Consider the following 23,641-nt stretch of genomic DNA (forward strand, 5'->3'; position numbering starts at 1 on the left):
CACCTATCGACCCCCTTTTTTTGGGATCGATCTGTTTTCGTCCTTTGATTTTTCCATAACAATTCTTGAACGACTGGTTGAATTGAGATTGGGAATCACTGTCTGTCCATCTTACAAACTCCCCTCCATGCCACCATATGGCAACCAAAGCTCGCCATGACTTGGTGGAAGTCTCGTTTGATGAGATCCCCCTAGGGCAAGGGTCACATTCCCACCATGAGGACATTTTTTCTGATCTATCAGCCCGCATCCCCAGCCTACAGCCGCTCTCATCGGGCGCCAGAGCAGCTACCAAGGCAGAGCAAAAGATGTCACTGCTTACCGGCTGTCAACTTTACCCAAAGGCAATCTTCTGGTCAATTTTCCTCTCTTTCACTATCATTATGGAAGGCTACGATACGACACTTCTCGTCAGCTTCTTTACATTCCCGGGCTTTAAACAGAAATATGGAGCTCCAGACCCATCTCAACCCGGAAACTTTGAAATATCCCCCAAGTGGCAATCCGCCTTGACCTCTTCAGCTGTGGTAGGCCAAATTATCGGGTTGGTTTTGAACGGCTTTCTCGCAGACCGGTTCGGCTATCGCCGGACAATACTGACGGCGTTGGTCTCCTTGTGTTGTTTTATATCCTTGCCTTTCTTCGCTGTGAATGTTCAAATGTTTCTGGCCGGCCAGGTTCTATGCGGCATTCCGTGGGGAATCTTTCAGACCTTGGCCACAACGTATGCGGCAGAGGTTCTGCCAGTTGCACTTCGGGCGTATGTTTTGAGTAGCATGAACATCTGTTGGTTGGTAGGACAGCTCTGTGCTGTTGGAGTAGTCCGCAGCCAAGCAGGCAATGGAACGGAGTGGGCATACCGCTTACCACTGGCCTTACAGTGGGCATTAGCGTTTCCCATTATCATCGGCGTTTATTTTGCACCCGAGTCCCCAGGTGCGTTGTCCCTTGGCTCAATTCTTTGGTCGGTCATCAAACCTTACACTATCATTAGGGTGGCTGATTCGCAAAGAGCGGCCCGAGGAAGCCAGAAGAACATTATTACGCCTTACCACAGCCCACGGAGACAGTTTCAACGTTGACGAGGTAGTAGCGATGATGACACATACCAATGAGACAGAGAAATATCTGGGCAACGGTCAAATTACATACTTGGACTGCTTCAAAGGGATTAATCTCCGACGGACGGAGATTGCTTGCATGATCTGGATTACACAGCAAGCGTCGTTCTCCAGCTCGGGGACTTACGCTGCATATTTCTATGAGCAAGCCGGTCTCAGCGTGCAAAATTCCTTCAGCCTTGCCATCGGTATGTACGGCATAGCTATTGTTGGCGCGATCCTGTCGTGGTTTTGGATGAGGAGAGCCGGGCGCCGTAGGATCTACCTCATTGGTCTCGCTGCCTCAATGGTTATTCTCGCCATTGCAGGGAGTATTGGGTTCCTACCTACCACAAATTCCCAGTCATGGGCTCTTGGGGGTCTGATTACCTTCCTCACATTTATCTACAACCTCAGCATTGGGCCTATATGTTATGTCCTCGTTGCAGAAGTTCCTTGCACCCGGCTGCGAGTTAAGACTGTTATCCTCGCACGTATCGTTTACAATGTGGCCTCTATCGCGACCAATGTCATCACCCCACGAATGCTGAATCCTACAGCCTGGAACTGGAAGGGCAAGTCGTGCTTTTTCTTTCTGGGATTCAGCGCCGTGTGTTTTATTTGGTGCTATCTACGACTACCAGAGACATTCGGGTTAAGTTACTTGGAGATTGATATCCTGTTTGAAAAGAGGGCAAAAACCAGCAAGTTCCGAGAGCTCCAACGGCATCTAGCGAATAGAGGGTATTTTAGCGTGCCAGATGAGATTCAAAAGCAGCCCGCCATGTGGTGAAGAAGAATCTCGTTGTAAATAATATATTTGCTTTATCTTAAAAAGTTAAGAGCCCGTTCACACATCACATATAACTCGACAAGCCCCAGTGAATGCACTTGGGCAACACCACCACTGACACTTCAACTTCTATCACCCTAAGTTTTTCGTACTTTCTTTTATGTGTGTTGTCGCCGACCAACACATATCGAACTCACAAAGACGAGGAACTTCGAATTTAGGCCTAAAGTATGGCAGGTTTAAACCGCCATCGCGACAACCGCGCTTTCGCCAGGCAGGGGATTAGCTTAAGTCTACGAGCAGTGATGTTGTGATCACGGACAGAGCTCAGAGCAATATAAAAAGGTCCAATAAGATAGCCCAGTATGAGCTTTAATTTTTAGCTGGTAAAAACAGAGCCGGGAGAAGATCTGTCGACGTCAGCTCATGTACATTCCTCGGAATAATATGTACCTACTCCGTACATCGTTGATCGATGAAGATTCCTCAAAGATCTGCGGGCGTCAAAAAACTTGATGCGTCCCACAGCCCCTTTTATCTATCCCTTTGAAACAATCTTCGAATATTCGTTATCCAGTCCGATTGTATGGTTTCTCCGGAGGCAATCTTTTCCTTTCTTTGGCGCCCAAACTACATCTCATCAGAATCCTTCAGGTGCATAGCCCCAGGTATCCTCCCAATTCTCGCTTTGTAGTAGGACGATATTTATTTACGCAAGGGTAGTCTATGCGATTTTCTCACGCCCCTAGTGCAGGATGTTCAATGGGTGCGTGGCCTTGGCTACCATGTTTATCACGCTTTTAGCCAATTTGAACTTCGTAAATATGTATGATCTCGTGGGTTAATAGTACCCTGATCGCAATCGAAATGTTCCATGATATATCCTATGAGAAAATCGCAGAGCACCCCCATGATAAAGCTTGAAAACAAGCAAGCATTCTCATTGCGCGCATCACGAGGTTGGGATTTATGTACGGTCGGTATATTTTAACAATGCTAAGACGCACACAAGGCCTTTGCTGAGACAGTTGGTTATACAGATGTGGCAGATTGGTCATAACCAGTAGGTTCATAGAAACATGGGCTATTAAGGATGCCTGTCGTGATCAAGCTAACAGCCCCAGTATGTCGGACACTTCGCAAGGCTCAACCCCCAAATTTTTCTTTGCGGTCCTAGAAAGCACTATATGACGGCTGAATGTATCTTCAGTATTGGGTCGCCGATGACCCTCTTCTTTAGATGACCACCAAAATATTGAGTACATTTGCCAGCTATCTATTACTGGATATTAGGGCTTTATGAGCTCTCTTTTTGGCAAGGTTACCGTCACACTGGAATGTAGGATCCTGTGATTAACACGTCGAGAGAGTGATCGACCTCAACTGTCAAGCAACATCCAATGGTACAGACCTCCAATTCATCAGCTCATTACGGAGTGAAATATTGGTTGCTTTTCAGTGCATTATTGGATATTCTTCGACCGAAGATATAGATGCTACTTAGTTCTAGTAAGCATCTTGTCTAGGAAAAAGTACTGCATACCAATTAACACAGCAAGAATGTTACCAAGTGAGGAAAATGAAATGCCTCGAGCATAGATCAAGCTGTACGCCCCTTGCATACTTTATCGGGTTACATTTGTAGTAATGTAGGTTCATATATGTCCCTACAAGAAGATTACTGTACATCCAGCCTTGGATTTAATGCGTCCACCCCAGACACCCTTCAAGCCTCAGCACGGATGATTCGACCAAGCTCATTTCCTTTTATGAGGTTTGATCGTGAACTGGAGAATTTGAAATCCAGTTTAAAAAAACAGTTCAAGCATGAGAGATTTTCGGGATCCAGTTTACACAAATCGAGATGACATCCCATTGAAAGAGGCTGGAACTGAGGACAGTGACGGTGAAGAAAGGCAAGTCTATCCACCAAGCTCAAAGCTTGCTCCTATTTTGATCGGACTTTGCTTTCAATCTTTTTGCATCGCCTTGGTAAGCTTCACGTCACTGTGGCCATTTCATCGGCTAATAGATTTACCAGGACAACACAATTCTCTCAACCGCCGTTCCCAAGATCACTGAACAATTCAACTCATTAGGCGATATATCGTGGTATGCCAGCGCTTATCTGTTGACCACATGTGCCGTTACTCTACCATTTGGCAAGGTATACACATATTATTCGACAAAGTGGACATATATGGTTGCTCTGGGCTTGTTTGAAATTGGGTCTTTGATATGTGCAGTCACACCAACATCAAAAGGATTAATTTTTGGGCGAGCAATTGCCGGCATCGGGTCTGGAGGATTGTCGCCGGGTGCTCTACTCGTACTCGCCAATAGTGTGCCCCTTCACCGGCGTGCCCTCTATTTCGGAATCATTGGTAGCACTAGTGGAATTGCAACAATCACAGGACCATTGTGAGTTTCGCTCTCTTGATCACATCAAATGGCGGCTAATTTGACCACAGGCTAGGAGGAATCCTAACTGATCATGTCAGTTGGAGATGGTGCTTTTGGATTAATCTACCGTTTGGCCTCCTCACGGGCCTTATCATCTTACTTTTCTTCGATGATTCCACATCACCAAGACCCAAAATCAGCCGTCTGGGACAGCTAAAGCGGATGGACCCTCTTGGTGTGATTGCATTTATCCCTGCAGTCGTCTCCCTTCTATTGGGCCTGCAATGGGGCGGCACCAGATACAGCTGGAACAACCCTCGAATCATTGCACTATTTGTTCTCTTTGGGGTATTCAGCTCTGTGTGGTGTGTGATCCAGGTCTGGAAGCAGGACGATGCCACAGTGCCACCACGTTTACTCAAAAATCGCAATGTGCTTGGAGCAGTGATTCACGCTACGTTCCTCGGTGGTTCATTCTTTGTCTTTGGATACTATGTGCGTTCTGAACTCACTCCTCTCGGCTTCATTGCTAACAAGCTTCCAAGCTCCCTATCTGGTTTCAGGCAGTCAAAGAGGATTCTGCATCAGAATCTGGAATCAACAACCTTCCGATGGTGATAGCTATGATTGTATCTTCGTCTATAGGAGGGCTACTCGTGAATCTCCTTGGGTATTATACACCCCTCATGTTTGCTGGAAGCTCATTGCTTACGATTGGCTCTGGACTATGTACAACTTTTGAAGTGAAAAGTGGACATCCGCAGTGGATTGGATATCAAGTTATTCTTGGAATTGGCGCAGGACTTGGCTTTCAGCAATGCATCAACGCACTCCAGACTGTACTGCCATTACAGGACATACCTATTGGGATTGCCATCGTCACATTTGCACAGAGTCTAAGTGGCGCAATGTTTGTTTCAATTGCCCAAACTGTTTTTGAGAATCGCCTTGTGGCCAGCATAACGGCAAATGCTCCCAATGTTGTTCCAAAGTTATTGATAAATGCTGGAGCCGCAAATTTATCCCACCGCGTGCCTAAAGACATTCTGCCCTCCGTTCTACGCGCCTATAACACTGCCGTCATTCAGACGTTTTACGTGTCTGTTGCAGGCGCACTGCTATCTTTTATCGGTGCTGGACTTGTTCAATGGAAGTCCATGAAGCGACGACCGAAATATGACGGCACAGGTTGATCCAGAGAATAGCAGGAACACAGCCTTTTGATTTGATTGATGTATTTTCTTTTTTCTCATGAAACATCGACATTTGCCGTCCTATCTTAACTTGGAGTGTTCAGATTTTCACGAAACTGAATAGGTACCAAATATCACACAGTATGTGAATGACGGCCGCGTTACAGATCCAACTAGGATTCCAGCAAGCTGAGATGTACGGGATTGTTATGTTTAAACTAGACAAATGATGACCTAAGAAATGTAAAAAATACATGAATCTAACTCCAACGCTAGATTGCAGTCCAATATTATCGTTTCATCCCGAAAATGTCGTCTTCGAATGATTGGCATAGCTCTCTCCATGTTAGCCACTGGCCATCAACATCCACCCATGCACCAGCGGCGTTTACACCCTTGTCGGATGTGATCGGGTAGCTATGAGCGATGGCCCATTTTCGTCCATCGATCAGGACATTGGAAATGTCCTTCTTTTCTTTCATAGACTGAATTCCCGCTTCTAGAAGTAACCGAGCATGCTGTTGAAACCAAAGCCGATACCACAAGTCATTGAGATAAGTCTTTTCCCCGATGCAATGAAACAGTGCATAGACACGTTTTGTCACTAGGTTGGTTCCGAGATGTATTTTTGTGACGAAATCTTTTGGGTCGGCCTTGAGGACGTCAGATATCGCACTCGAGATTCTTGTCAATGAAGAGATGACATTGACGGGCAGTTGAATCTCATAGGGCTGAAAATTTGGGGTTTCAATCGAATTTCGAGTTATCAAGGCTGAAGCACCAACACCGTCAGATACAGTTTGGTTGAAAGCAAGGTGTTCAAGAACATGATCAGAGCCCGCACGCGTCTGGAAAAGCCCGGATTTGTGGTCAATTCCAATGTGAAATTCCGTTTTTTGGCCGGCAACCCTAGTTGGAATGACTTGGTCTGGCCCCCCAGCTGGTGCGATTTTTCTTGGGTCCACGTCATCATGGAAGTAATGGTTGTGTTTGTTTACGGAACGCCAAAACTCTTGCTCGCCCCAGATATCACCCATGTACAATTGATCCGAATCGCTGAATTCATGCTGGGGGTTGTAGGTGGCATTGATCCGCTTCAAAGTCGCTGCGAACAATTCTCTCATGTCCCCTACTGGGCCCATTATGGTGCCCGAATTGAGCCACCGGGGTAGATTGTGACTGTATCCGCCGTGGTCAGGTCCGAATGCCCCAACAGGAATGTCGATATCTTCGGGTACAGCCCAACACCCCGGTCGATTCCAGTCGAATGGATAACAGAGTTTTTCGGGACCAAATAGAATGGTTTGTCGTGGGTTTCTATCTCCAGAAAGGCTTTCTACTGAGTCCAGCCCGTATTGCGCAGCAAGTTTGACGTTTGCTGTTCCGATGACAGCGAAGTACCGTTGAATGAGAACATCGGCGGGAAGTTGAAAGACCACATCATAGCCATCAATCATAAGGACGAGATCGTCGTTCGAGTCAGTAGGTAAATTGTCTAGATAGCGCATTACATTCCGGATTTTGGCTAAGTGGGTCAGGGAGGCATCCAAGTCCCCGGTTCTATTCCAGCCATTAAAAAATGGTACCGGATACCTCAATATGGTTGATGATACAATAGCCCTACATAGCTGCAAGTGAGGACCATTTGCAGGGATAAGCAAATGGAATTTCGAGGTTTTCGAGGGTTGTTCTGTGTTTGCGAGAATCCCGTTGCTGGGTGTCTTGTTGGGTGAACTCTCGTTGGTGGGTGTGATCTCGTTGCTCGAGAAAGTTGTCTATTTGATAAAGAAGTTAATCTCTTTACCTGGGGTTAGATGCCACAGGGCGGTCTTCAAAGGCGGTCTTACATTGTCGGATGATCCTGGGATAGAGATTCCCTCCCCGATAGGAGAATGAAATTGAGATAGGGTGACCAAGGCAACTACCACGAAGCTCATTAGGATTGCCCAATGCCACCGACTGGTGAGTATCATCATATTGGTCGACGAGAGGTGACCATGCGAATGCCAAATAGACAGTTTAGGGGTCTGTGGGAAAATAGATAGCACTTTTCAGAATGAAAATGAAGTGAAGAGATTCCAAGCAGGTAGGTCTCTGGCCAAGACCGGGTCTCTTCAAACATCAAATACGACGATACGAAGTCAACGTTCCCTATCCTCCTTCCCCCTTTTTCATAAATCATCTTTTTCATTGGTTCTTCACCCTTACAACACGCAACCGACGTCATGAACAAGTGAGAAGAGGATCTAAACGGATAAATGAAAAACTTGGATTTTATCTATACGTATGCCGTACGAAAATCATCATACCCAAGAAAAATACATCAAGTACACAAAGTACCTCGAAAACGTAACAAATACCTGACAGATACAAAATACACGTACTGAGTACATACAAAACATACCTGTAATAGGCCTACACACCCGCATAATTCATAGAAATAACAAGTTCGATCTTGGCATAAGGCACTGACTGCAAAGGTGGTGGCTTATCTCATAGCTGGAAAAAAATACTTAACGTAGCACTGGCAAAACGTAACTTGTCTTCTCTCACCCACTTTTACAAGAGTTCGAATCTTGTAGATATAAAATGAGTGCAAAATCTAGTGAGTCAGATGAGGCAGAGCTGGCCTTGCTCAACGACGACTCCCTCTCAGCGGCTTCCGACGATCTCGAATCCAATCACAAACATGAAGATACAACAACGACCATCGAGCCCGAGTATCAAACGCCAACGTCCGTGAAGTTCATGTGGCTTGGCTTCTACTTCCTATTCAGCATGTTATTGACCTTGTACAACAAGCTCCTTCTAGGATCTGTGAGCATTGCCGTAATTGCGATAAGTCTCAAATACTGATTTGCTATTGACAGTTCAAATTTCCTTGGCTGCTAACATGTATGCATACCACTTTCGCCTCGCTGGGTACCTTTGTACTATTGAAACTGGGACGTTTCAAGCTCTCAAGATTGGGTCACAGAGACCATCTGGCCCTAGTCGCCTTCTCCGTTCTCTTCACAGCGAACATCGCGATGTCAAATCTTTCGCTGTATGTGACCATTTTGATATCTTGAACGTTGAGCTCTAACGCCTCTTCCATAGATCCCTCGTGAGCCTGGCCTTCTTCCAAATCATCCGCAACACGGTCCCCATATTCACCGTTCTGATATACCGAGTCTGGTTCGGACGCTCGTATTACATGGCGACATACCTTTCATTATGTCCTATCATCATCGGGGCGGGACTGACTGTTGTTGGAGAATTCCGTTACTCTGCTTTTGGTCTATTCATAACGGTCATCGGAGTTGTCCTCGCTGCTATCAAGGTATTATACTCTTGGGATTTTTTCCTATTCTGAGTGGAGCTACACTGACAAGATGAAAGACCGTCACAACCAACCGGTTGATGACAGGATCCCTGGCACTTCCTTCAATGGAGCTTCTGTTCCGAATGTCTCCACTCGCTGCGATTCAATCCTTTGTGCTTGCGGCAATTGCCGGGGAGCTGCCAGCCTTTGCAGATTCCATGTCTCAGCGTGCAGCCGAGTCCTCGAGACTAGTCACCGTGGCTACCGTCATATTCCTACTGGGAAATGGACTGCTAGCATTTTTCCTTAATGTGTCTTCATTCCAAACCAACAAGTTGGCCGGTGCGCTAACAATATCGGTTTGCGGGAACCTTAAGCAGGCTCTCACGCTAGCTATTGGAATCTTTGTGTTCAAAGATTTCACAGTGGATGTCTTGAACGGCACAGGTATTTTTCTTGTAGCAGCTGGTTGTGCATTTTTCAGCAAAGCAGAGCTAGATTCTAAGAAGAGCTCTGCAGTATCATAGATGCAGCGACCATGTATAGAGAGAGAGAGAGAGTACGCACAGTATCAGCGCGATACTCCAATCAGGCGAGGTCGAGAATTCGAAAGCACAAGCAAACCAATCTGATACATCGGGTTCCAGTAGCCGAGTCGTACCGAGAAACGGGTGTAACTCCGGGCAAGGATCTCCGTACGAAAGTCATACAGGTATTCTATTTACCAGTATTATATTACCTACGGAGTATGTACTCCGTAGATAGCTTCAAGTTGTAATATGGAGTCAGATTCAGGATTTAGGGGGCTAACTATCACACCCTAAAAGCAATGTGCGAAGCACACACGCTGGCGTTTTTGACGTACGTGGAAAATCCCTCAGTGGATTTAGAAAGATAATTGCCGGTGACCAACTGCCAATAATAGGTTAATTCACTCGGGTCGCTTGGCAGGAAATAGCAAGTCGTACTCTCTATGTTCAGGCATTTCCTCAAACGTCTGAAGACCCACCGGTGAATGGGGTTGAGGTCCAGCAATGGACAATCCAGAAGGATTCCCACGGTAATACCTTGTACATTCTAAGTCGAACAGTGATAGCAAGAACATTAGGAACCAAATCATCCAGAATTGGTAATTCCACTTGATCGGGGGATTTTCCCCTTTCGTGTTAATTTGGTCGAACAAGGACCTCCAAAACCAAAAATACTGTTAGGAACATTTTTGATGTGCACATGTGCAATTGAAGGCTTTAGATTCGTCTGCAGGCTACTTCCAACCGACTTAGCGTTCTCTTTTTTTAGCACGCGCTAAAAGAACCGCCATACTGATACACTACCAAATACCAAATAGAAACCTCCTTCGGATTTGGTTTACAGAATTCAATAGCCTTACAGTCAGTGGACATATGTTTTTAACACACCCATAGCCCCACATAGCTCACCGCTAGTGTAGGGATATACCGCCTACCTAAAACGCGTATATGAAAACCACGCTAAAATAGTACGTGAAGCTGCTTTTCAAAAAGGAGATCCAATTACCTATATTTATCTCTCTCTTTAGTATCTCTCCTCTCTACCCTCTATACCATTCCACCTATGGCGCGTTCAAAAGAGCTTACGCCTGCTATACGTGAGCGTATATGTGAGCTACATGCTATAGGATGGGGGTATAGACGTATTCATAACCGCTATCCTTATATTCCAATCTCTACAATCCGGTACACTGTGAAAAAGGAGAGCGAGCGCCGAGTAGGCGTATCAAAACCGCGATCTGGAAGGCCAAAAAAGCTTACTGAAGCTGATAAAGACCAGATCTTGAACGCTATCCACGGAAACCCAAAGATTATGGCCGAAGACCTCCTTGCTGAGGTTGATCATAAGGTCAAATACCGCTCTATACAACGTCTTTTAAATGCGGAGAACCTCCGTAAATAGCGATGTAGCTGGCGGCCCTTTTTAAAGGAAGAACACGCGGTTAAACGCCTTCGCTGGGCCCTACGCTATCGGCACTTTACACCTGAAGATTGGGCCCGTGTTTTTTGGTCTGATGAGTGTACTGTTGAGCGTGGGATTGGTGTACGTCGAGAGTGGACCTTTATCCGTCCAAAAGACCAACCGAAGGAGGGACAATGTCAAGGATTACCACACCGAGGAAAGCAAGTGAAGCAGATGTTTTGGGCTGCATTTTCTGGCGCTATACGGCGTACAGGGCTTATACCACTCTTTGGGAATCCTGAGGCTGAGCGTACTGGTATCACTGGCCTAGTGATTGAGGAGTTATACCGCCGGGTTCTACCTATCTTGCTTACAAATCTAGATAGTATTTTTCAGCATAATAATGCTCCGACACATACTGCGTATGTTGTACGGGATGCATTAGCTGAGATGGAGATTGAAGTTATGGAATGGCCTCCTCACTCGCCTGATTTGAATCCAATTGAAAACCTCTGGGCGTTGTTGAAAGCTAAGATATACGAGCTTCGGCCTGATCTCCTACATATGCAGAACAATGACACAACAAAGGAGATACTAGTGGCAACAGCGCAGCAGGCATGGGATGAATTAGAGCTGAGGCACCTGGAGCATCTCTCTGAGACAATGCCGCACCGGGTGGAGGCTATCATTGAGAGCCAGGGGTGGTATACACCATACTAGATTTTATAGTATGAATTTATGGAGGTTTTAGACCGGCAGTATATTATATAATCAGGGGGGTGTGGGGCCCGACGTGTTAAAAACTTATGTCCAGTCACTGTATCTAACGTCCTGAAGTCCTCATTTTTCTGTCTATCTTTCAGAAATATCTGAGATCAGAGAGAATGTCATATTTCTGGAAATCTAGCTGATCCATCTCATCGATACGTGCAACAGGGTATATAGATTGTAGATTTCTTGTATTGATCTCATTAACATCGATTACGTGTGCAACGCATGTACAACATCGATGTACTCCGTAAAGTAAGGGGGGGGGCCTTTGACCGCGTGGCTTCATGCATCAACCTCAATGGTAGATGGAAAATCCATTAATTACGAGGTTTTAACCTTTATTTCACGTATCGTCAGCCGATTCTTTCATGTTTAAGTCGAATACACCATACAGAGTATGTGAAGGATTACTACTAGTAGGTACCCTAGGTATTGAATGTGCCCATGTAGTGATTTATTAACAGGTATTTTCTTGGCAGTTGAAAGAGGTCCAAATTGACAATAAAAAGACAGGTAGGTCCAGAAGGATTCGGGTGTGTTTGACATTCATTTTGTTTCGAGTTACCCTCTTTTTGGATGCAAGAAATCCGATAGGAGTCCAACCCCTTGATAACTATGTCCTCGCCGATTGATTATGAACTTGATCCCAAAGCAACCATTTCAACTGAATCAAATGTGCCGACAAGTTCGGAGCAAAGCCTGAATGGCACAGATTCACTCGACATAGCCTCGAGTAGTACAAGAACCACTGTGGGGGATGATAGTGATCCAGATACCCCATTTGACCCAAGGCCAATCCGAAATATTTGCTGCGTTGGCGCAGGCTATGTTGGTAGGTTGCACCGATGCCCCTGATCTTCTCTCTCTCTGTCGTAATATACAAACTGATTCTTGGCAGGAGGGCCAACTGCTGCTGTCATTGCATTCAAAAACCCACAGATTCGAGTCACCGTCGTGGACAAAGATGAGCGACGCATTCGAAGATGGAATTCCCGGCATCTACCTATCTACGAGCCTGGGTTGGCCGAAATCGTTCGGATCGCACGGGATGGGCTCGGAAATTCGTCTGCCCCGGTCATGTCATTAAACCCAGAGCAGATATCATATATACTTGACGAGCAGGAAGCATACAAAGGGCATCACAAACAAGAGGAAAGCCTTGCATCTTCCCGCGCGCCGAATTTGTTCTTCTCTGCAAACGTTTCAAAATGTATTCGAGAGTCGGATATTATTATAATTGCGGTCAACACCCCCACCAAAATGCGAGGATCAGGAGCAGGGAGTGCAACAGATATGACAGCTTTTGAAGCTGTCGCCGCGGACGTTGTGCAGCATGCAAAGACCGGATCGATTATTGTGGAGAAGTCCACAGTTCCTTGTAAAACGGCCCAAATGATCCAGGAGATAGTAGGTCATACCATCCATCTGATCATGAGGACATACTCACCTTTTGATTCACATAGATTGCTGTACGTCGGCCCGGTGAGCACTTTGAGATCCTGTCGAACCCTGAGTTCCTCGCAGCCGGGACTGCAATTTACGATCTGTTGCATCCGGACAGAGTTATCATAGGTTCTGCAACGACCGCAGAAGGAAGGGCTGCAGCAGAGACACTAGCCAGAGTATACTCTGGCTGGGTTGACCAAGCCCGCATCATCACTACGAACATCTGGTCATCGGAGTTAGCAAAGCTCGTGGCCAATTCTATGTTGGCTCAGCGACTTAGCAGCATCAACAGCATTTCAGCGCTTTGCGAGGCCACAGGGGCTGAGATCAATGAGGTCTCGGCGTCGGTTGGAATGGACTCCCGAGTTGGTGACAAATTCCTCCGCGCCGGCATTGGGTTCGGAGGTAGCTGTTTCAAAAAGGATGTCCTCAGTCTTGTATATCTTGCCGAATCCTTGGGTCTCAAGGAGGTTGGGGCGTACTGGCGTCAGGTGGTAACCATGAATGAATATCAGCGCAACCGATTTACCAGTCGCGTCATCAAGTGTCTGAACAACACCCTGGTTGGCAAGAAGATCACTCTCTTGGGATATGCCTTCAAGAAGAACACATCGGATACCCGCGAGGCACCTGCCCTTGAGATAATCAAGACATTGCTTGATGAAAACCCGGGAGAAATCGCAATATTTGACCCTTGCTGCAATCCCTATGTCATTGAGAGCGAGATTCGCCAGCTACATGGATATGGACCTCCGGCTCTCAGAGATGACGGTGGTGCAGTGAAAGTTTATTCAGACGTTTATGAAGCCTGCGCTTCATCTAATGCAGTACTTATTGTCACCGAGTTTGACGAATTCCGAAACTCTGAAGTGGTTGCCGCTCCTCGTCCTTCAAGCCTTCCGCCAGGAAGTCTGCCCTTGCGCCGGGGTATGCATCAGTCCTCCCAGGTGGAAGCCAATTCTGGACCGAGTAGTGTGACTAATCCACTATATGATACATACGCTCAAGAGAAATTTGCAATTGAACCCAATTGTGCTGCAGATTGCCCAGACTGCCAGAGAGAAAACGGCAGCGAGATCGATGTGCGCGATCTCAACAACCTTCACAAGAAGCAAGTTGACTGGAAAAAAATTGCGGATAATATGGAAACACCGAAGTGGTTATTTGATGGGCGGTGCATCGTCGAGATCAAGAAGATGAGCCAGTTAGGTATTCGTGTTGAGAGCATTGGCTCCGCTGGCTTGTAATAAATAGTCTGTGGAACAGTGCATTCTCATGGGCTCTTTGCATTGGTTTTCTTTTCGGGTCTCTTTTTTTTGTTTTCCTCGCAGATACGCCATCTAACATGTACACAGATATATATACACATATGTTTTTAGCCAAGTCAAAATTTCTTTTCCATTTCGACGGTATTTGCCCGGCATGAACCAGTGACTAGCTCAACTCATCGCAGTAACCGGGCTACCAGCCCTTCTAAAGAGAGTCATTGTAGGTTAGGGCCTGGATACATAGGAAATGCAGAAGAAACATCACCACGGACAATAAACAAAAGTATATAGGTATACAATAGATCAACATGTTCTCTCTGCTAGTTCTCTTTCCTTTCTTTTGAGCCTAGACAATACAGCAAGACTCTGGGCGTACCGGAGGCTTCTTGTTTCTCGCACGACTGCCTCCTAAAGAATCCAGGGAGACGGTCTCTAAAGGGGGTTCTAGAGACTCTTTCACGGAGATAATCCGTATGCGGTGGTGATCCAGTGTGGAGGCTAACCAGACAGCACGGCTCATCCATGGCACGTCCGCAAAGTCAGACTGGTATTCAGAAAGAATCCCTTCAATTCTCGTCAACTGGATTGGATTATCCGATGCCGCCCAAGCAACAACCAAGCATAGAGGAATGTACCCTGCCCCAACCGGCCGGTAGCAAGATGCGAGTTCAGCTTGAATTGTAATCTCATCACAGAGAAAAGCTGCTTCACTCATTAAGGAAGCGTTCCACGGATCAAAGACTCGAAGAAGACTGTTTAACAACACAGCCAGCGTACAAAGCATAGCATAAGCAGCTTGGATACGGGAGTGTCTCGCAACTTCAGAGGATGAGAAAGACACAAGAGTGAATTCTGCAGATTGATCCAGATATTGTTTTACCTGGTTTGCATCCAGTCTCAATTGCATGTATCTCTTCGCAATCTCGGCGAGGTGTAGGTCGGGGTTTAGGACAAATTCAGGGAACATAGCGAGGTGGTGCAGCTCGGTGGTTGATTGTGGCCGATTGCTGTCCCGTGAGGCAGACAGACGACGTTTGAAGGAGGAGATGAGTTCCCAAAACTCTGAGTCCATCTTGATACAGGGTTTGACGATGCCGTCGAGTATCTGTTAAAATCACTGACGGTAAGGAATGATGACATGAAATAGGTTTTTTCTTTAAAGTTGGAGCATACTATAGGAACACACAGTGTGATTACCATCTCCATCTCAAAATTGCCTGTCCACTCATGAAGTGCAGCAGCCCTAAGGAGATGAGCGATAGCTTCGCTGTGACCAGTGAGCGAGTCGTCGTGTTTCCCCAGCCAGCTCTGACATATCATCAACGATTAGCCCCTATTCCATGGGAATCTCTCTCTGGGGCGATGCAAAATGGTATCATACCTGGCAGATGGTAATCAAATATACAGCACATAGTGTGTTGGGACTTCGGGCCTCGACTGGATTGTTCAAGCATTCCCGTAGTGCCCGCAGCGATTGTCCATAGCGAACGAGTGCATTTGGTGGGTAAGAGCCCGTATGAAGAAACGGGTAGGCAGTTGACAGGGCTCTCACGGCCGAATCTAGTACGGTGCTGTTGCCCAATCGACGTGGAATATCCCTCAGGAAAGGTCCATAGTAGGCCACAGCATATCGGATATCAGTTACCTGAAATGCTGCTATGAATCCTGCTGCCAGCATACTTGTTTCATTGCTAGGCATTTGCGTCGGTTCCTTGACAAACACTAGTTCCTTGCCAGTACGAAAAAATGGACGAAGTTCTGATTGACTTTCTGCGCTTTGTTTTTGCATCCCGTTCGGCGATTGATTCTTGAACATGTACCGCTGCCGTCCTCCTCCAATGCATGTCATTTTCAAACGCGTGCATCGTGAACACGTCGGTTTGGTTTGATCACACTAATCTTTAAATCAACAAGACATAACAAGCGGGCCATCTGGGAGCCCAAACCTTCTTTTTCACCTTGCGACACGCATCACAGCCCCGACTAGATGGAACCCCAGGCATGTATACCGTCAGATGTTCTGTTCAAGGCAAAGGAGTTAGATATGAGATATGTGTGTTGGGTACAAGCCCCAAATGGGATGGATGGCGCGACGAAGACATATAATATGACGTCATCGCCTTGTGGTCACAGCCTCAGCCAAGCCTGAAGCTGAGTACGATGTGCATATGGAACTCCGTGCTCTCGTATATGTTACAAGTGAAGGATGGAGGTTGTTTGGAAGTGCTAGAAATACGCCCAATCCTACGTTACAGCACCAGTCCACATCCCGTAATGCGGCGCACGATGATCCCCGATTGGGAAACAGAAGTTAGCCATAAATCATAGATCGAGCTATGTAGTCTGGCGATCATGAAAACTTCAAAAGGAATACATCAGGTATAAAACAACCAAACCCCGTGAGAAAGGTATTTTTTCATATTCTTGAGCCTCAATTCTCACCTAGTCTTTTTATGCTTTGACTCCTATCCCAAAACGCTGCATCAGTGCCTCAATGAATCATATGGCGTTGGTTTCTCCTTTCTCCACCAGCAACTCTCTAAATCGACAGTCTTCTGTCTCATTTGCATTACGATCAGCGCCATGGGACTCATCAAAGACACTTGTCCACCCTTTAGGCCACCCAACAGAGGCACCGCCGATGTACTCGATCAGATCCAATAACAGTGCTCCCAACGTGGTATTATCTCGGGGCTGGGGCGAGGGTCCATGGGACATCATTGGCGACGCTCGACTGCCAAGTCTTTCTTCTAAAATACACATGGGCTTTTATGGCCAGCCAATCAACATACGTTTGAACCAATTGTCCGGCAACTTCACGCTCGAGTCACCAGTCACCGGTCAATTGAAATGGAAACTCGATATGTTAACGGGGAGGAATATGGAATTGCAGGATGCTACTGGTAACAAGTTGGCCAAGCTGCGACCAGGAAAATCGGGTGAAAAGGTCTTGGAGATTCTCGTCTCCCATGACAGTCGTTTCTTTGAGTTGGTACTGTTCTCAGGGTGGACTGCCAGAACTATGAACAAGTCGGTGACAGAGGCCACAGCTGAGGTTCTCGGCGCTGTTTTAGGGGCTTGAGAAATATCGGTATACAGCCCTAAGCTACGAAACTATTTTGACAAGTCCCCAACTTGATCCAGATATTTACCTTGCCTTACGCGTCACACGGTTTTGATATAGAACGTAACACATATACAGCCCGTCAAAATTCCGATATGGCATCTCGTACCTACATATCTGCATGTAATCGTTCAAATGAAAGTTTTACCAGCTCTTTCATTGTCAGAATCAGATCGTTCGAGCTTATATCATTGTACCTTCCTCAGTCTCTTCTTTCTCCCTTGTTTATGATCTTCGGGTATGACCCTCTACCAAGGCTCCTAAGTTAGTAACTCCGACATTGTCCATATCTTCCCAAGCTATACCCGTACCTCCATCAGTGGTGACCTGCTGACGGATAAAGAATGACAATATCCCGCGCGAGGTGGCTCTACCTCTTAGCTCGAACGCGGACTCCAAATCTGCATCCGATGATCGACATCGGTTGGTAGATTGTGATCCTGCTAAGCTTTGGTAGGGGATATAGAGGCTTCGAACTTCGACATTTCTTTACCATCTTCCACCCATCAGACCTCGGAATCTTCAAGATGGGGGAGCAACTTCTCCTTCCGAATTTCAACACAGCTTGGTGAAACTCTCTACCCTTCCGGAAACTGAGCGCCGAGTTATAGAAACTGAATTTATGAGAATCCAACACCGGGTGTGCAACAAATATTGATGTGTCTATAGATAATAGGTTTATTCAGGACCGTTTGGCCTTTTCCGGCAGCATGTCCAGATACCGCGGCCCCTGTGCTAGTCTCGTATCATCCCCATCGGGACCGACCTCGCCAGAGGTAGTTTATCGCTACAGACTGTTCTTGGGGTTGCCCGACTTGAATATGAAATTTTGGGGAATATCTGACTTCCTGTTCCTAGTCTTGGCGGTGGCGAGTGTTCTCCTGTTCGTGACAACAGGTACACGAGGAACCGGGTACGAGTACGGAATACGAGTACGATGTAGAGAGACAAGGCACTTCAGATATGTTGGATAGCTCCTTTTTTTCCTTTTTCTCCTATTTTTCAAAGCGTCCCAACTTTGACCCCAAACTTTAAAGAGACCAGATAGTGAATTCGTATAGGCTGAAGGAAACCGAGGCACAGACATCGGAGCCAAGGACAGACGGACCTATGAGGAATTGACAACGAAGCCTTCTCGGAAAGTGACATAGTGGAGATTTGTGCCAAGCCAACTAGGGCTGACCGAGACTGACCAGGCATCTCAATTCAGAGTAGCGTGTTTGAGAATTGGGGGGTTGCCTAACCGGGAGATTTGATATAGGGGAGATAGGGGATATGTACATATTAACATAGGGGTCAACCTTGGAAATTTATGTATGCTCTATGGATTGTAGCACAAAAGACGCCTTTCCCGTAAACTGTATTCGATGTCAAGAGACAAACGCTGGAATGTTCATTATATCTCAAAAGAATTATATAAATGTACAAAAGGTTCTAGTACTTTGGTTTAGGCCAGCCATCAATGTCTCCGAACCATCGCGACCGATAGATTTCATCCCCTACCATGAGCTTGGTCCGCACTCCATCGACCACGAGACTGGTATAGTTTCCTCGGAAGAGGGTCCATAGAGACTGGGTATAAATGAAGCTTCCATCGGGGGCGAGACTGAACCCCTTGAGGTCCGACTGCGGCAAGTCCACATATTCTCCCGCGCGGTTCATCCCATGACGATCGTTGGTGGTGACCTCAAAGCCGGGCATATATTTCTCGATGACTTCGTCGTATGCGGCAGTGAAGTTCATCTTCTCAATATCAAAGGCGTGAAGACCGATATCATTGGAGACGAGAAAGACACGTTCGTTGGGCACGGGGACGAGATCGTGGGGTCCAGCCCACCAGCTATATCCATGTCCCCATTCGGCGTCGATATCGTAGTATTCCGGGAATCGGAATCGATAGGCTTCATCGATGCTGAGGAGACCAGTCTCGGCATCGAAGGGGTATCCCTGAATGATCCCGTGGGCGGGGACGGCATCGGAGCCATCGGCAGCAACGTCGGTGCCGGTCGCCCACAACATCTGGCCCTGCTCATCCCAGATCAAGGCATGGATCGCCGGCAGACCTTCAATCTTTTGTAATACCGGGGGTTCATCGACGAGGGGGAGAGCCTCGCTCATGTTGTACACCAAAATGCCATCCCACGGTCGTTGTCCGGTGGTTCCGACGGCGAGACGATCACCAGGCAAAGGCTCGATGGTATGGGCATTGTGCAACACATCATTCGCTCTGTTGAGGGCGAAAGTAATTTTCTTATCGGTCGAAGGTTGATCGGGAGTGTGATTGACCACGATGACCAGAGCACTGTAGACGGCGGCCACACTTCTCCCCCTCGCATCCACTTCATATCGGTCGCATCGTTGAAATGACTGTATAACCCACTCTTAATCAGAGGGGGAGAGGTTGAGTCACATCTTCTCGTTGCCAACTCCATTTGACGACACTATTCCGATCATGAATTTTCAATACGGGCGGAATGGCATAATGACCGGTGATAATCTCTTGCCAGGGGCCCTGATCCGGAATCGCTATATTATTTTCCGCTTTGAGTCTTGGCTGTGGTTGAATGAGAGGAACTTGAAAGGCTAACGGCTCAAATAGGAGCGAAATCCAACCAAAAGCACTCCCTAACATGATGATGAAATATATGGAAGAAGACAAGAGAAACCCCCAAAAAGAGAAACTTAATTTTTTTTTTTTTTTTTTATTATTCTTTTCCAAATCCGGAAGGCGGGGACTCTCTTTTTTCTTGGGACTTGGCCCAGTTGGGGGCCAAGTTGGGGGCCCATTTGGGGCTAAGTTGGGGGGTCCATTTGGGGCTAAGTTGGAGACTTTCGGCGGGGAGGGCTTAGGGGCTGGGCTCGGGGCTGAAAAGGATATGAAGGGGAACGGGGGGAACGGGAGGAACAGGGGGAAACTTGGGAAACATGGGGGGAGAGGCTGAGAAGAGGATAATAGGTCACATACACTTCTCCTATTACATCAGTTCTCGACAAATCCAATCAGAATACTTCTACGGTGCACCAAATTAAATAGAAAAGAATTAAATAATTAAATAATTAAATAATAAAAAAAAGGTCCAGGATAAATAGGGAAAAAAGGGAAAAAATGGTCCTGTCATCGTCTCCACTAATGTCCACTCCTACAAAAAAAAGTGCCGTCCGGTTTCCTCTTCTTCTTTCTTCCCAATGTCCGGGGGTGTGTATACATTTGTCTATATATCATGAAAGTTGTTCACGCTGTACATGCTTATTTGAGCAACGGCATCCGGCGAGTTCGTCAGTCTCCTGCGGAAACCCTGGATGCCGTATGGGATTTTGCCCGTCGTTATTTCTTCACACTTGCCTTCCTGTCCTTATTTTTGGCTAAATTGCTGCATCTTTACGCTCATTTATACTCCTTACCCCTACCCCGATTCTTTCTATGGGGCTTGACCTTCTTTTTTCAAGATGTGATGATTCTACTCTTGTTCCGCATTCTTTGCCAAAAGGTCGCGTGGCGACCGGGAGCCGCCGTACTGGCAATCTTGGTTATCCCCTCTAGGTAAGTGTCCACGTGCCCTTTTTTTTTTCCTTCCAACCCAAACCCGCAACTTGCACCATCTTCACAAGACAGAAGACATCGGAACTCCAAGAGGCTAATCACAATGTAGTCTAATCATGTCCTTCATGGCCGCCGCCAATACCTCGTTTTATGTCTTCACCGGGGCCGAGATCCACTGGCGCCAAGCCAAAGCCTTCAATGGGGATGCCGCCGCCATTCATACCCTGCTCTCCGGCTTGACCGGCTTCTTGATCGTCGAGGGAATCCTGTTGACAATCTCATTGTTTGCGGCTCATTCAATTCATGCCCTCACCGGAGGAATCCTGCATGTCTGGGCCTGGCCCGTTCGATGGTTGTGGGCTCGTGTGCGACCGCACGTGGAGCCTCTGATGCAGCGCTTCTGGCCCCGGTCCAAATCCGAAGCCTCCGACCTGCCCGACCCTCGAATCTATGAACAGATCAACATGGACGACAATGATGACATCAGTGACAATGAAGAAGGGGACCATCTGCTGAATACCGCTCAAATGCCCAACCGCCTTCCAGAGTCCAAGCGAGTTACCGATGGGGTCCTCCAACGGAGCATCATCCTAGGGTTATTCAGTCTCTTCCTGTTCCTCCGCTTCATGCGACCGTGGGATCCCATCTATATGTACATGTCAACTACCTTACCCTTGACAACGGTCATCGAGGGCGCCGAGCGTCACTCCCCCGTCGATACTACCGGCGTCCCCGGAAATCTAAATTATCTAGAAAGGGCTACTGCATTGCGCCCCGCACCCCATTGGAGCTGGATGTCAAAGGAACCCCTCAGCGGTTTTGAGGACTGGGATCAATCCGATCCCCTGGCAGTGCACTACAACCCGAACGAGGACCCATTGCATATCTCCAACCTTGACCAGCCCGTGCTGGAGGAGATCCACAAGGCATTGTCGAGCGGCGAGGTCAAGATCAAGCATGTCGTTTTCTTAAAACTCGAGAGTGCACGGGCCGATATCTTCCCGCTGCAAAAGGACAGCTTTATGTACAATCGCATTGCGGAATCTTGGAAGGACAAGAAGATTCCCCAAGAGGTGGTGGACCGCCTGGCAAACCTCACCCGCACCGCCGAGTTTTTCACCAACTTCCCCACTGGATTTGAGCACGATGATTCCCGTTTCGGCCGCAAAGCCTATGGTGGCATCAGCGCCAGGGATGCCATCACGAGCGCCACATATACCCTCAAGAGTTTGACCGGAAGTTTCTGTGGTGTGACCCCACTGGTCGCCGATTTCAATCGCGAATTCGACCACCACATCTACCAGCCCTGTCTGCCCCACATCTTTGATGCCCTCAGCCAGCAACCGGATATCACCAGCGAGACCGACGATTTCACCAAGTGGCCGTGGCATTCGACCTTTATGATGTCGGTCACCGAAACGTATGACAACCAGGACAAATTGACCCCCATGTTGGGATTCCGGGACAAACAGACCAAGGAGACCATCATTAAACCCGAAGCCAAGTATTATCCCGTCAAGAGTAAAGAGGTGAACTACTATGGCTATCCGGAAACCGAGCTTCGCGGGTACATCCGTGATGCCATCGATGATGCGGAACGTGACCATCATCGTCTCTTCCTCAGCCACCTCACGAGCACCACTCATCATCCCTGGGGAGTTCCCAACGATGCCTTTGAAGAGATCATGGGCTCCAAATCCGGTTCGAACAACGATATGAATCGCTACCTGAACTCGGTTGGTTATGTGGATGATTGGCTCTCGGAACTCATCGATATTCTGGAGGAGAAGGGAGTGGCCAATGAGACCTTGTTCGTCATGGCTGGAGATCACGGTCTCTCCCTCCCCAACGATGGCGGTATCACTCCCTATGATAACCCCCACGTCGGCAGCTTCAAGGTTCCGATCGTGATTGCACACCCCCAACTGCCTCCCGTCCAGATCGACACCCCAGTCATCAACAGCCAAATCGTCCCCACCATCATCGACTTGTTGATCGAGTCGGCATCCCTCAGCGAGGATAGCACCCGGTCCGCCCGTGATCTTCGCTCTTTGTACGAAGGTCAATCCCTGATCCGGCCCCAGGTCGTCGAGCATGAGGGACGCGAGTCCTGGCATTTCACCGTCATGAACACAGGTGGCTCATGGCTCTCCGTTCGTTCGGCCGCCCGGCCCGAGTTCCGCCTGGTGATCCCCCTCGTCAACGACGTGGAATGGCGTTTCTCCGATGTTTCCAAGGACCCGAACGAGCTGAAGCCGATCGAGCGTTTCAGTCTGGCTGATCTAGCGGCCGCCGTCGGGCAAGAGTATGATGAAAAAACTCTCGAATGGCTATACAACGCCTCTTATGTTGCCAATTGGTGGGTCTTGGAGAACTGGGACCGATGGAGATACTCCCCAAAGGCCAAAGAAGAGGCCAAAGAGGATAAGGGACACTAAAGCCTACGCCTTCTCATGACCCGACTTGGGGCGCGAATCTTCATTTACATTTCATTTATCTTAATACTTGCATGCCTCATCTACCAAGTGTTTACTTGGGATAGGCACTCCGGGTTTCCAAACAATGCCACCCATGCTGAGACCGGCCAGGGTTGGTCGAGTCCCAGGCATGGGGGTTGGGAGTGATCTGAGCACAGTTTCGCCAGATCGATTGCGAAGCCTTGCGTTGATCGTTTGGTTCGGCGTCAATCTTGAGAATGAGCCACTGTGTGTCTCACAGGAGTTCCCGACACATCCCTTTGGCATGTCTTCCGGAGTAGAAGCGATT

The 23,641-nt window shown here is 47.5% G+C and overlaps 11 protein-coding genes across 11 annotated transcripts; 8 read left to right on the forward strand and 3 right to left on the reverse strand.

Moving 5' to 3' along the window:
* Positions 1-137: 137 nt before the first annotated feature.
* Positions 138-1,893, forward strand: N7500_010590 (putative MFS sugar transporter; the record flags this gene model as incomplete). The annotated part of the gene is made up of 2 exons (XM_056681728.1): positions 138-936; positions 995-1,893. The coding sequence occupies 2 exons, from the start codon at positions 138-140 to the stop codon at positions 1,891-1,893; spliced, it is 1,698 nt and encodes a 565-aa protein (XP_056527137.1).
* A 1,827-nt stretch (positions 1,894-3,720) lies between these two features.
* N7500_010591 (MDR family MFS transporter) lies at positions 3,721-5,489 on the forward strand (the record flags this gene model as incomplete). The annotated part of the gene is made up of 4 exons (XM_056681729.1): positions 3,721-3,885; positions 3,935-4,314; positions 4,365-4,791; positions 4,842-5,489. 4 exons carry the CDS (start codon positions 3,721-3,723, stop codon positions 5,487-5,489), a joined length of 1,620 nt encoding a protein of 539 aa, XP_056527138.1.
* A 290-nt stretch (positions 5,490-5,779) lies between these two features.
* Positions 5,780-6,997, reverse strand: N7500_010592 (glycosyltransferase domain-containing protein; the record flags this gene model as incomplete). The annotated part of the gene is made up of 1 exon (XM_056681730.1): positions 5,780-6,997. The coding sequence occupies one exon, from the start codon at positions 6,995-6,997 to the stop codon at positions 5,780-5,782; it is 1,218 nt and encodes a 405-aa protein (XP_056527139.1).
* A 1,081-nt stretch (positions 6,998-8,078) lies between these two features.
* On the forward strand, positions 8,079-9,320 carry N7500_010593 (Drug/metabolite transporter; the record flags this gene model as incomplete). The annotated part of the gene is made up of 4 exons (XM_056681731.1): positions 8,079-8,306; positions 8,360-8,535; positions 8,589-8,811; positions 8,871-9,320. 4 exons carry the CDS (start codon positions 8,079-8,081, stop codon positions 9,318-9,320), a joined length of 1,077 nt encoding a protein of 358 aa, XP_056527140.1.
* Positions 9,321-10,386: 1,066 nt separating this feature from the next.
* N7500_010594 (helix-turn-helix domain-containing protein) lies at positions 10,387-10,725 on the forward strand (the record flags this gene model as incomplete). Its single annotated transcript, XM_056681732.1, has 2 exons — positions 10,387-10,420; positions 10,451-10,725. The coding sequence occupies 2 exons, from the start codon at positions 10,387-10,389 to the stop codon at positions 10,723-10,725; spliced, it is 309 nt and encodes a 102-aa protein (XP_056527141.1).
* A 234-nt stretch (positions 10,726-10,959) lies between these two features.
* Positions 10,960-11,445, forward strand: N7500_010595 (uncharacterized protein; the record flags this gene model as incomplete). Its single annotated transcript, XM_056681733.1, has 1 exon — positions 10,960-11,445. One exon carries the CDS (start codon positions 10,960-10,962, stop codon positions 11,443-11,445), a length of 486 nt encoding a protein of 161 aa, XP_056527142.1.
* A 666-nt stretch (positions 11,446-12,111) lies between these two features.
* Positions 12,112-14,189, forward strand: N7500_010596 (uncharacterized protein; the record flags this gene model as incomplete). The annotated part of the gene is made up of 3 exons (XM_056681734.1): positions 12,112-12,328; positions 12,395-12,903; positions 12,960-14,189. The coding sequence occupies 3 exons, from the start codon at positions 12,112-12,114 to the stop codon at positions 14,187-14,189; spliced, it is 1,956 nt and encodes a 651-aa protein (XP_056527143.1).
* A 367-nt stretch (positions 14,190-14,556) lies between these two features.
* Positions 14,557-16,059, reverse strand: N7500_010597 (uncharacterized protein; the record flags this gene model as incomplete). Its single annotated transcript, XM_056681735.1, has 3 exons — positions 14,557-15,315; positions 15,384-15,518; positions 15,592-16,059. The coding sequence occupies 3 exons, from the start codon at positions 16,057-16,059 to the stop codon at positions 14,557-14,559; spliced, it is 1,362 nt and encodes a 453-aa protein (XP_056527144.1).
* A 645-nt stretch (positions 16,060-16,704) lies between these two features.
* On the forward strand, positions 16,705-17,292 carry N7500_010598 (uncharacterized protein; the record flags this gene model as incomplete). The annotated part of the gene is made up of 1 exon (XM_056681736.1): positions 16,705-17,292. One exon carries the CDS (start codon positions 16,705-16,707, stop codon positions 17,290-17,292), a length of 588 nt encoding a protein of 195 aa, XP_056527145.1.
* A 1,476-nt stretch (positions 17,293-18,768) lies between these two features.
* Positions 18,769-19,966, reverse strand: N7500_010599 (uncharacterized protein; the record flags this gene model as incomplete). The annotated part of the gene is made up of 2 exons (XM_056681737.1): positions 18,769-19,701; positions 19,745-19,966. The coding sequence occupies 2 exons, from the start codon at positions 19,964-19,966 to the stop codon at positions 18,769-18,771; spliced, it is 1,155 nt and encodes a 384-aa protein (XP_056527146.1).
* Positions 19,967-20,555: 589 nt separating this feature from the next.
* N7500_010600 (sulfatase domain protein) lies at positions 20,556-23,313 on the forward strand (the record flags this gene model as incomplete). The annotated part of the gene is made up of 2 exons (XM_056681738.1): positions 20,556-20,875; positions 20,985-23,313. 2 exons carry the CDS (start codon positions 20,556-20,558, stop codon positions 23,311-23,313), a joined length of 2,649 nt encoding a protein of 882 aa, XP_056527147.1.
* Positions 23,314-23,641: the final 328 nt, after the last annotated feature.

Source organism: Penicillium coprophilum (assembly GCF_028826855.1).
Source record: "Penicillium coprophilum strain IBT 35676 chromosome Unknown utg000007l_segment0_segment0, whole genome shotgun sequence".
Taxonomy (NCBI): Eukaryota; Fungi; Ascomycota; class Eurotiomycetes; order Eurotiales; family Aspergillaceae; genus Penicillium; species Penicillium coprophilum.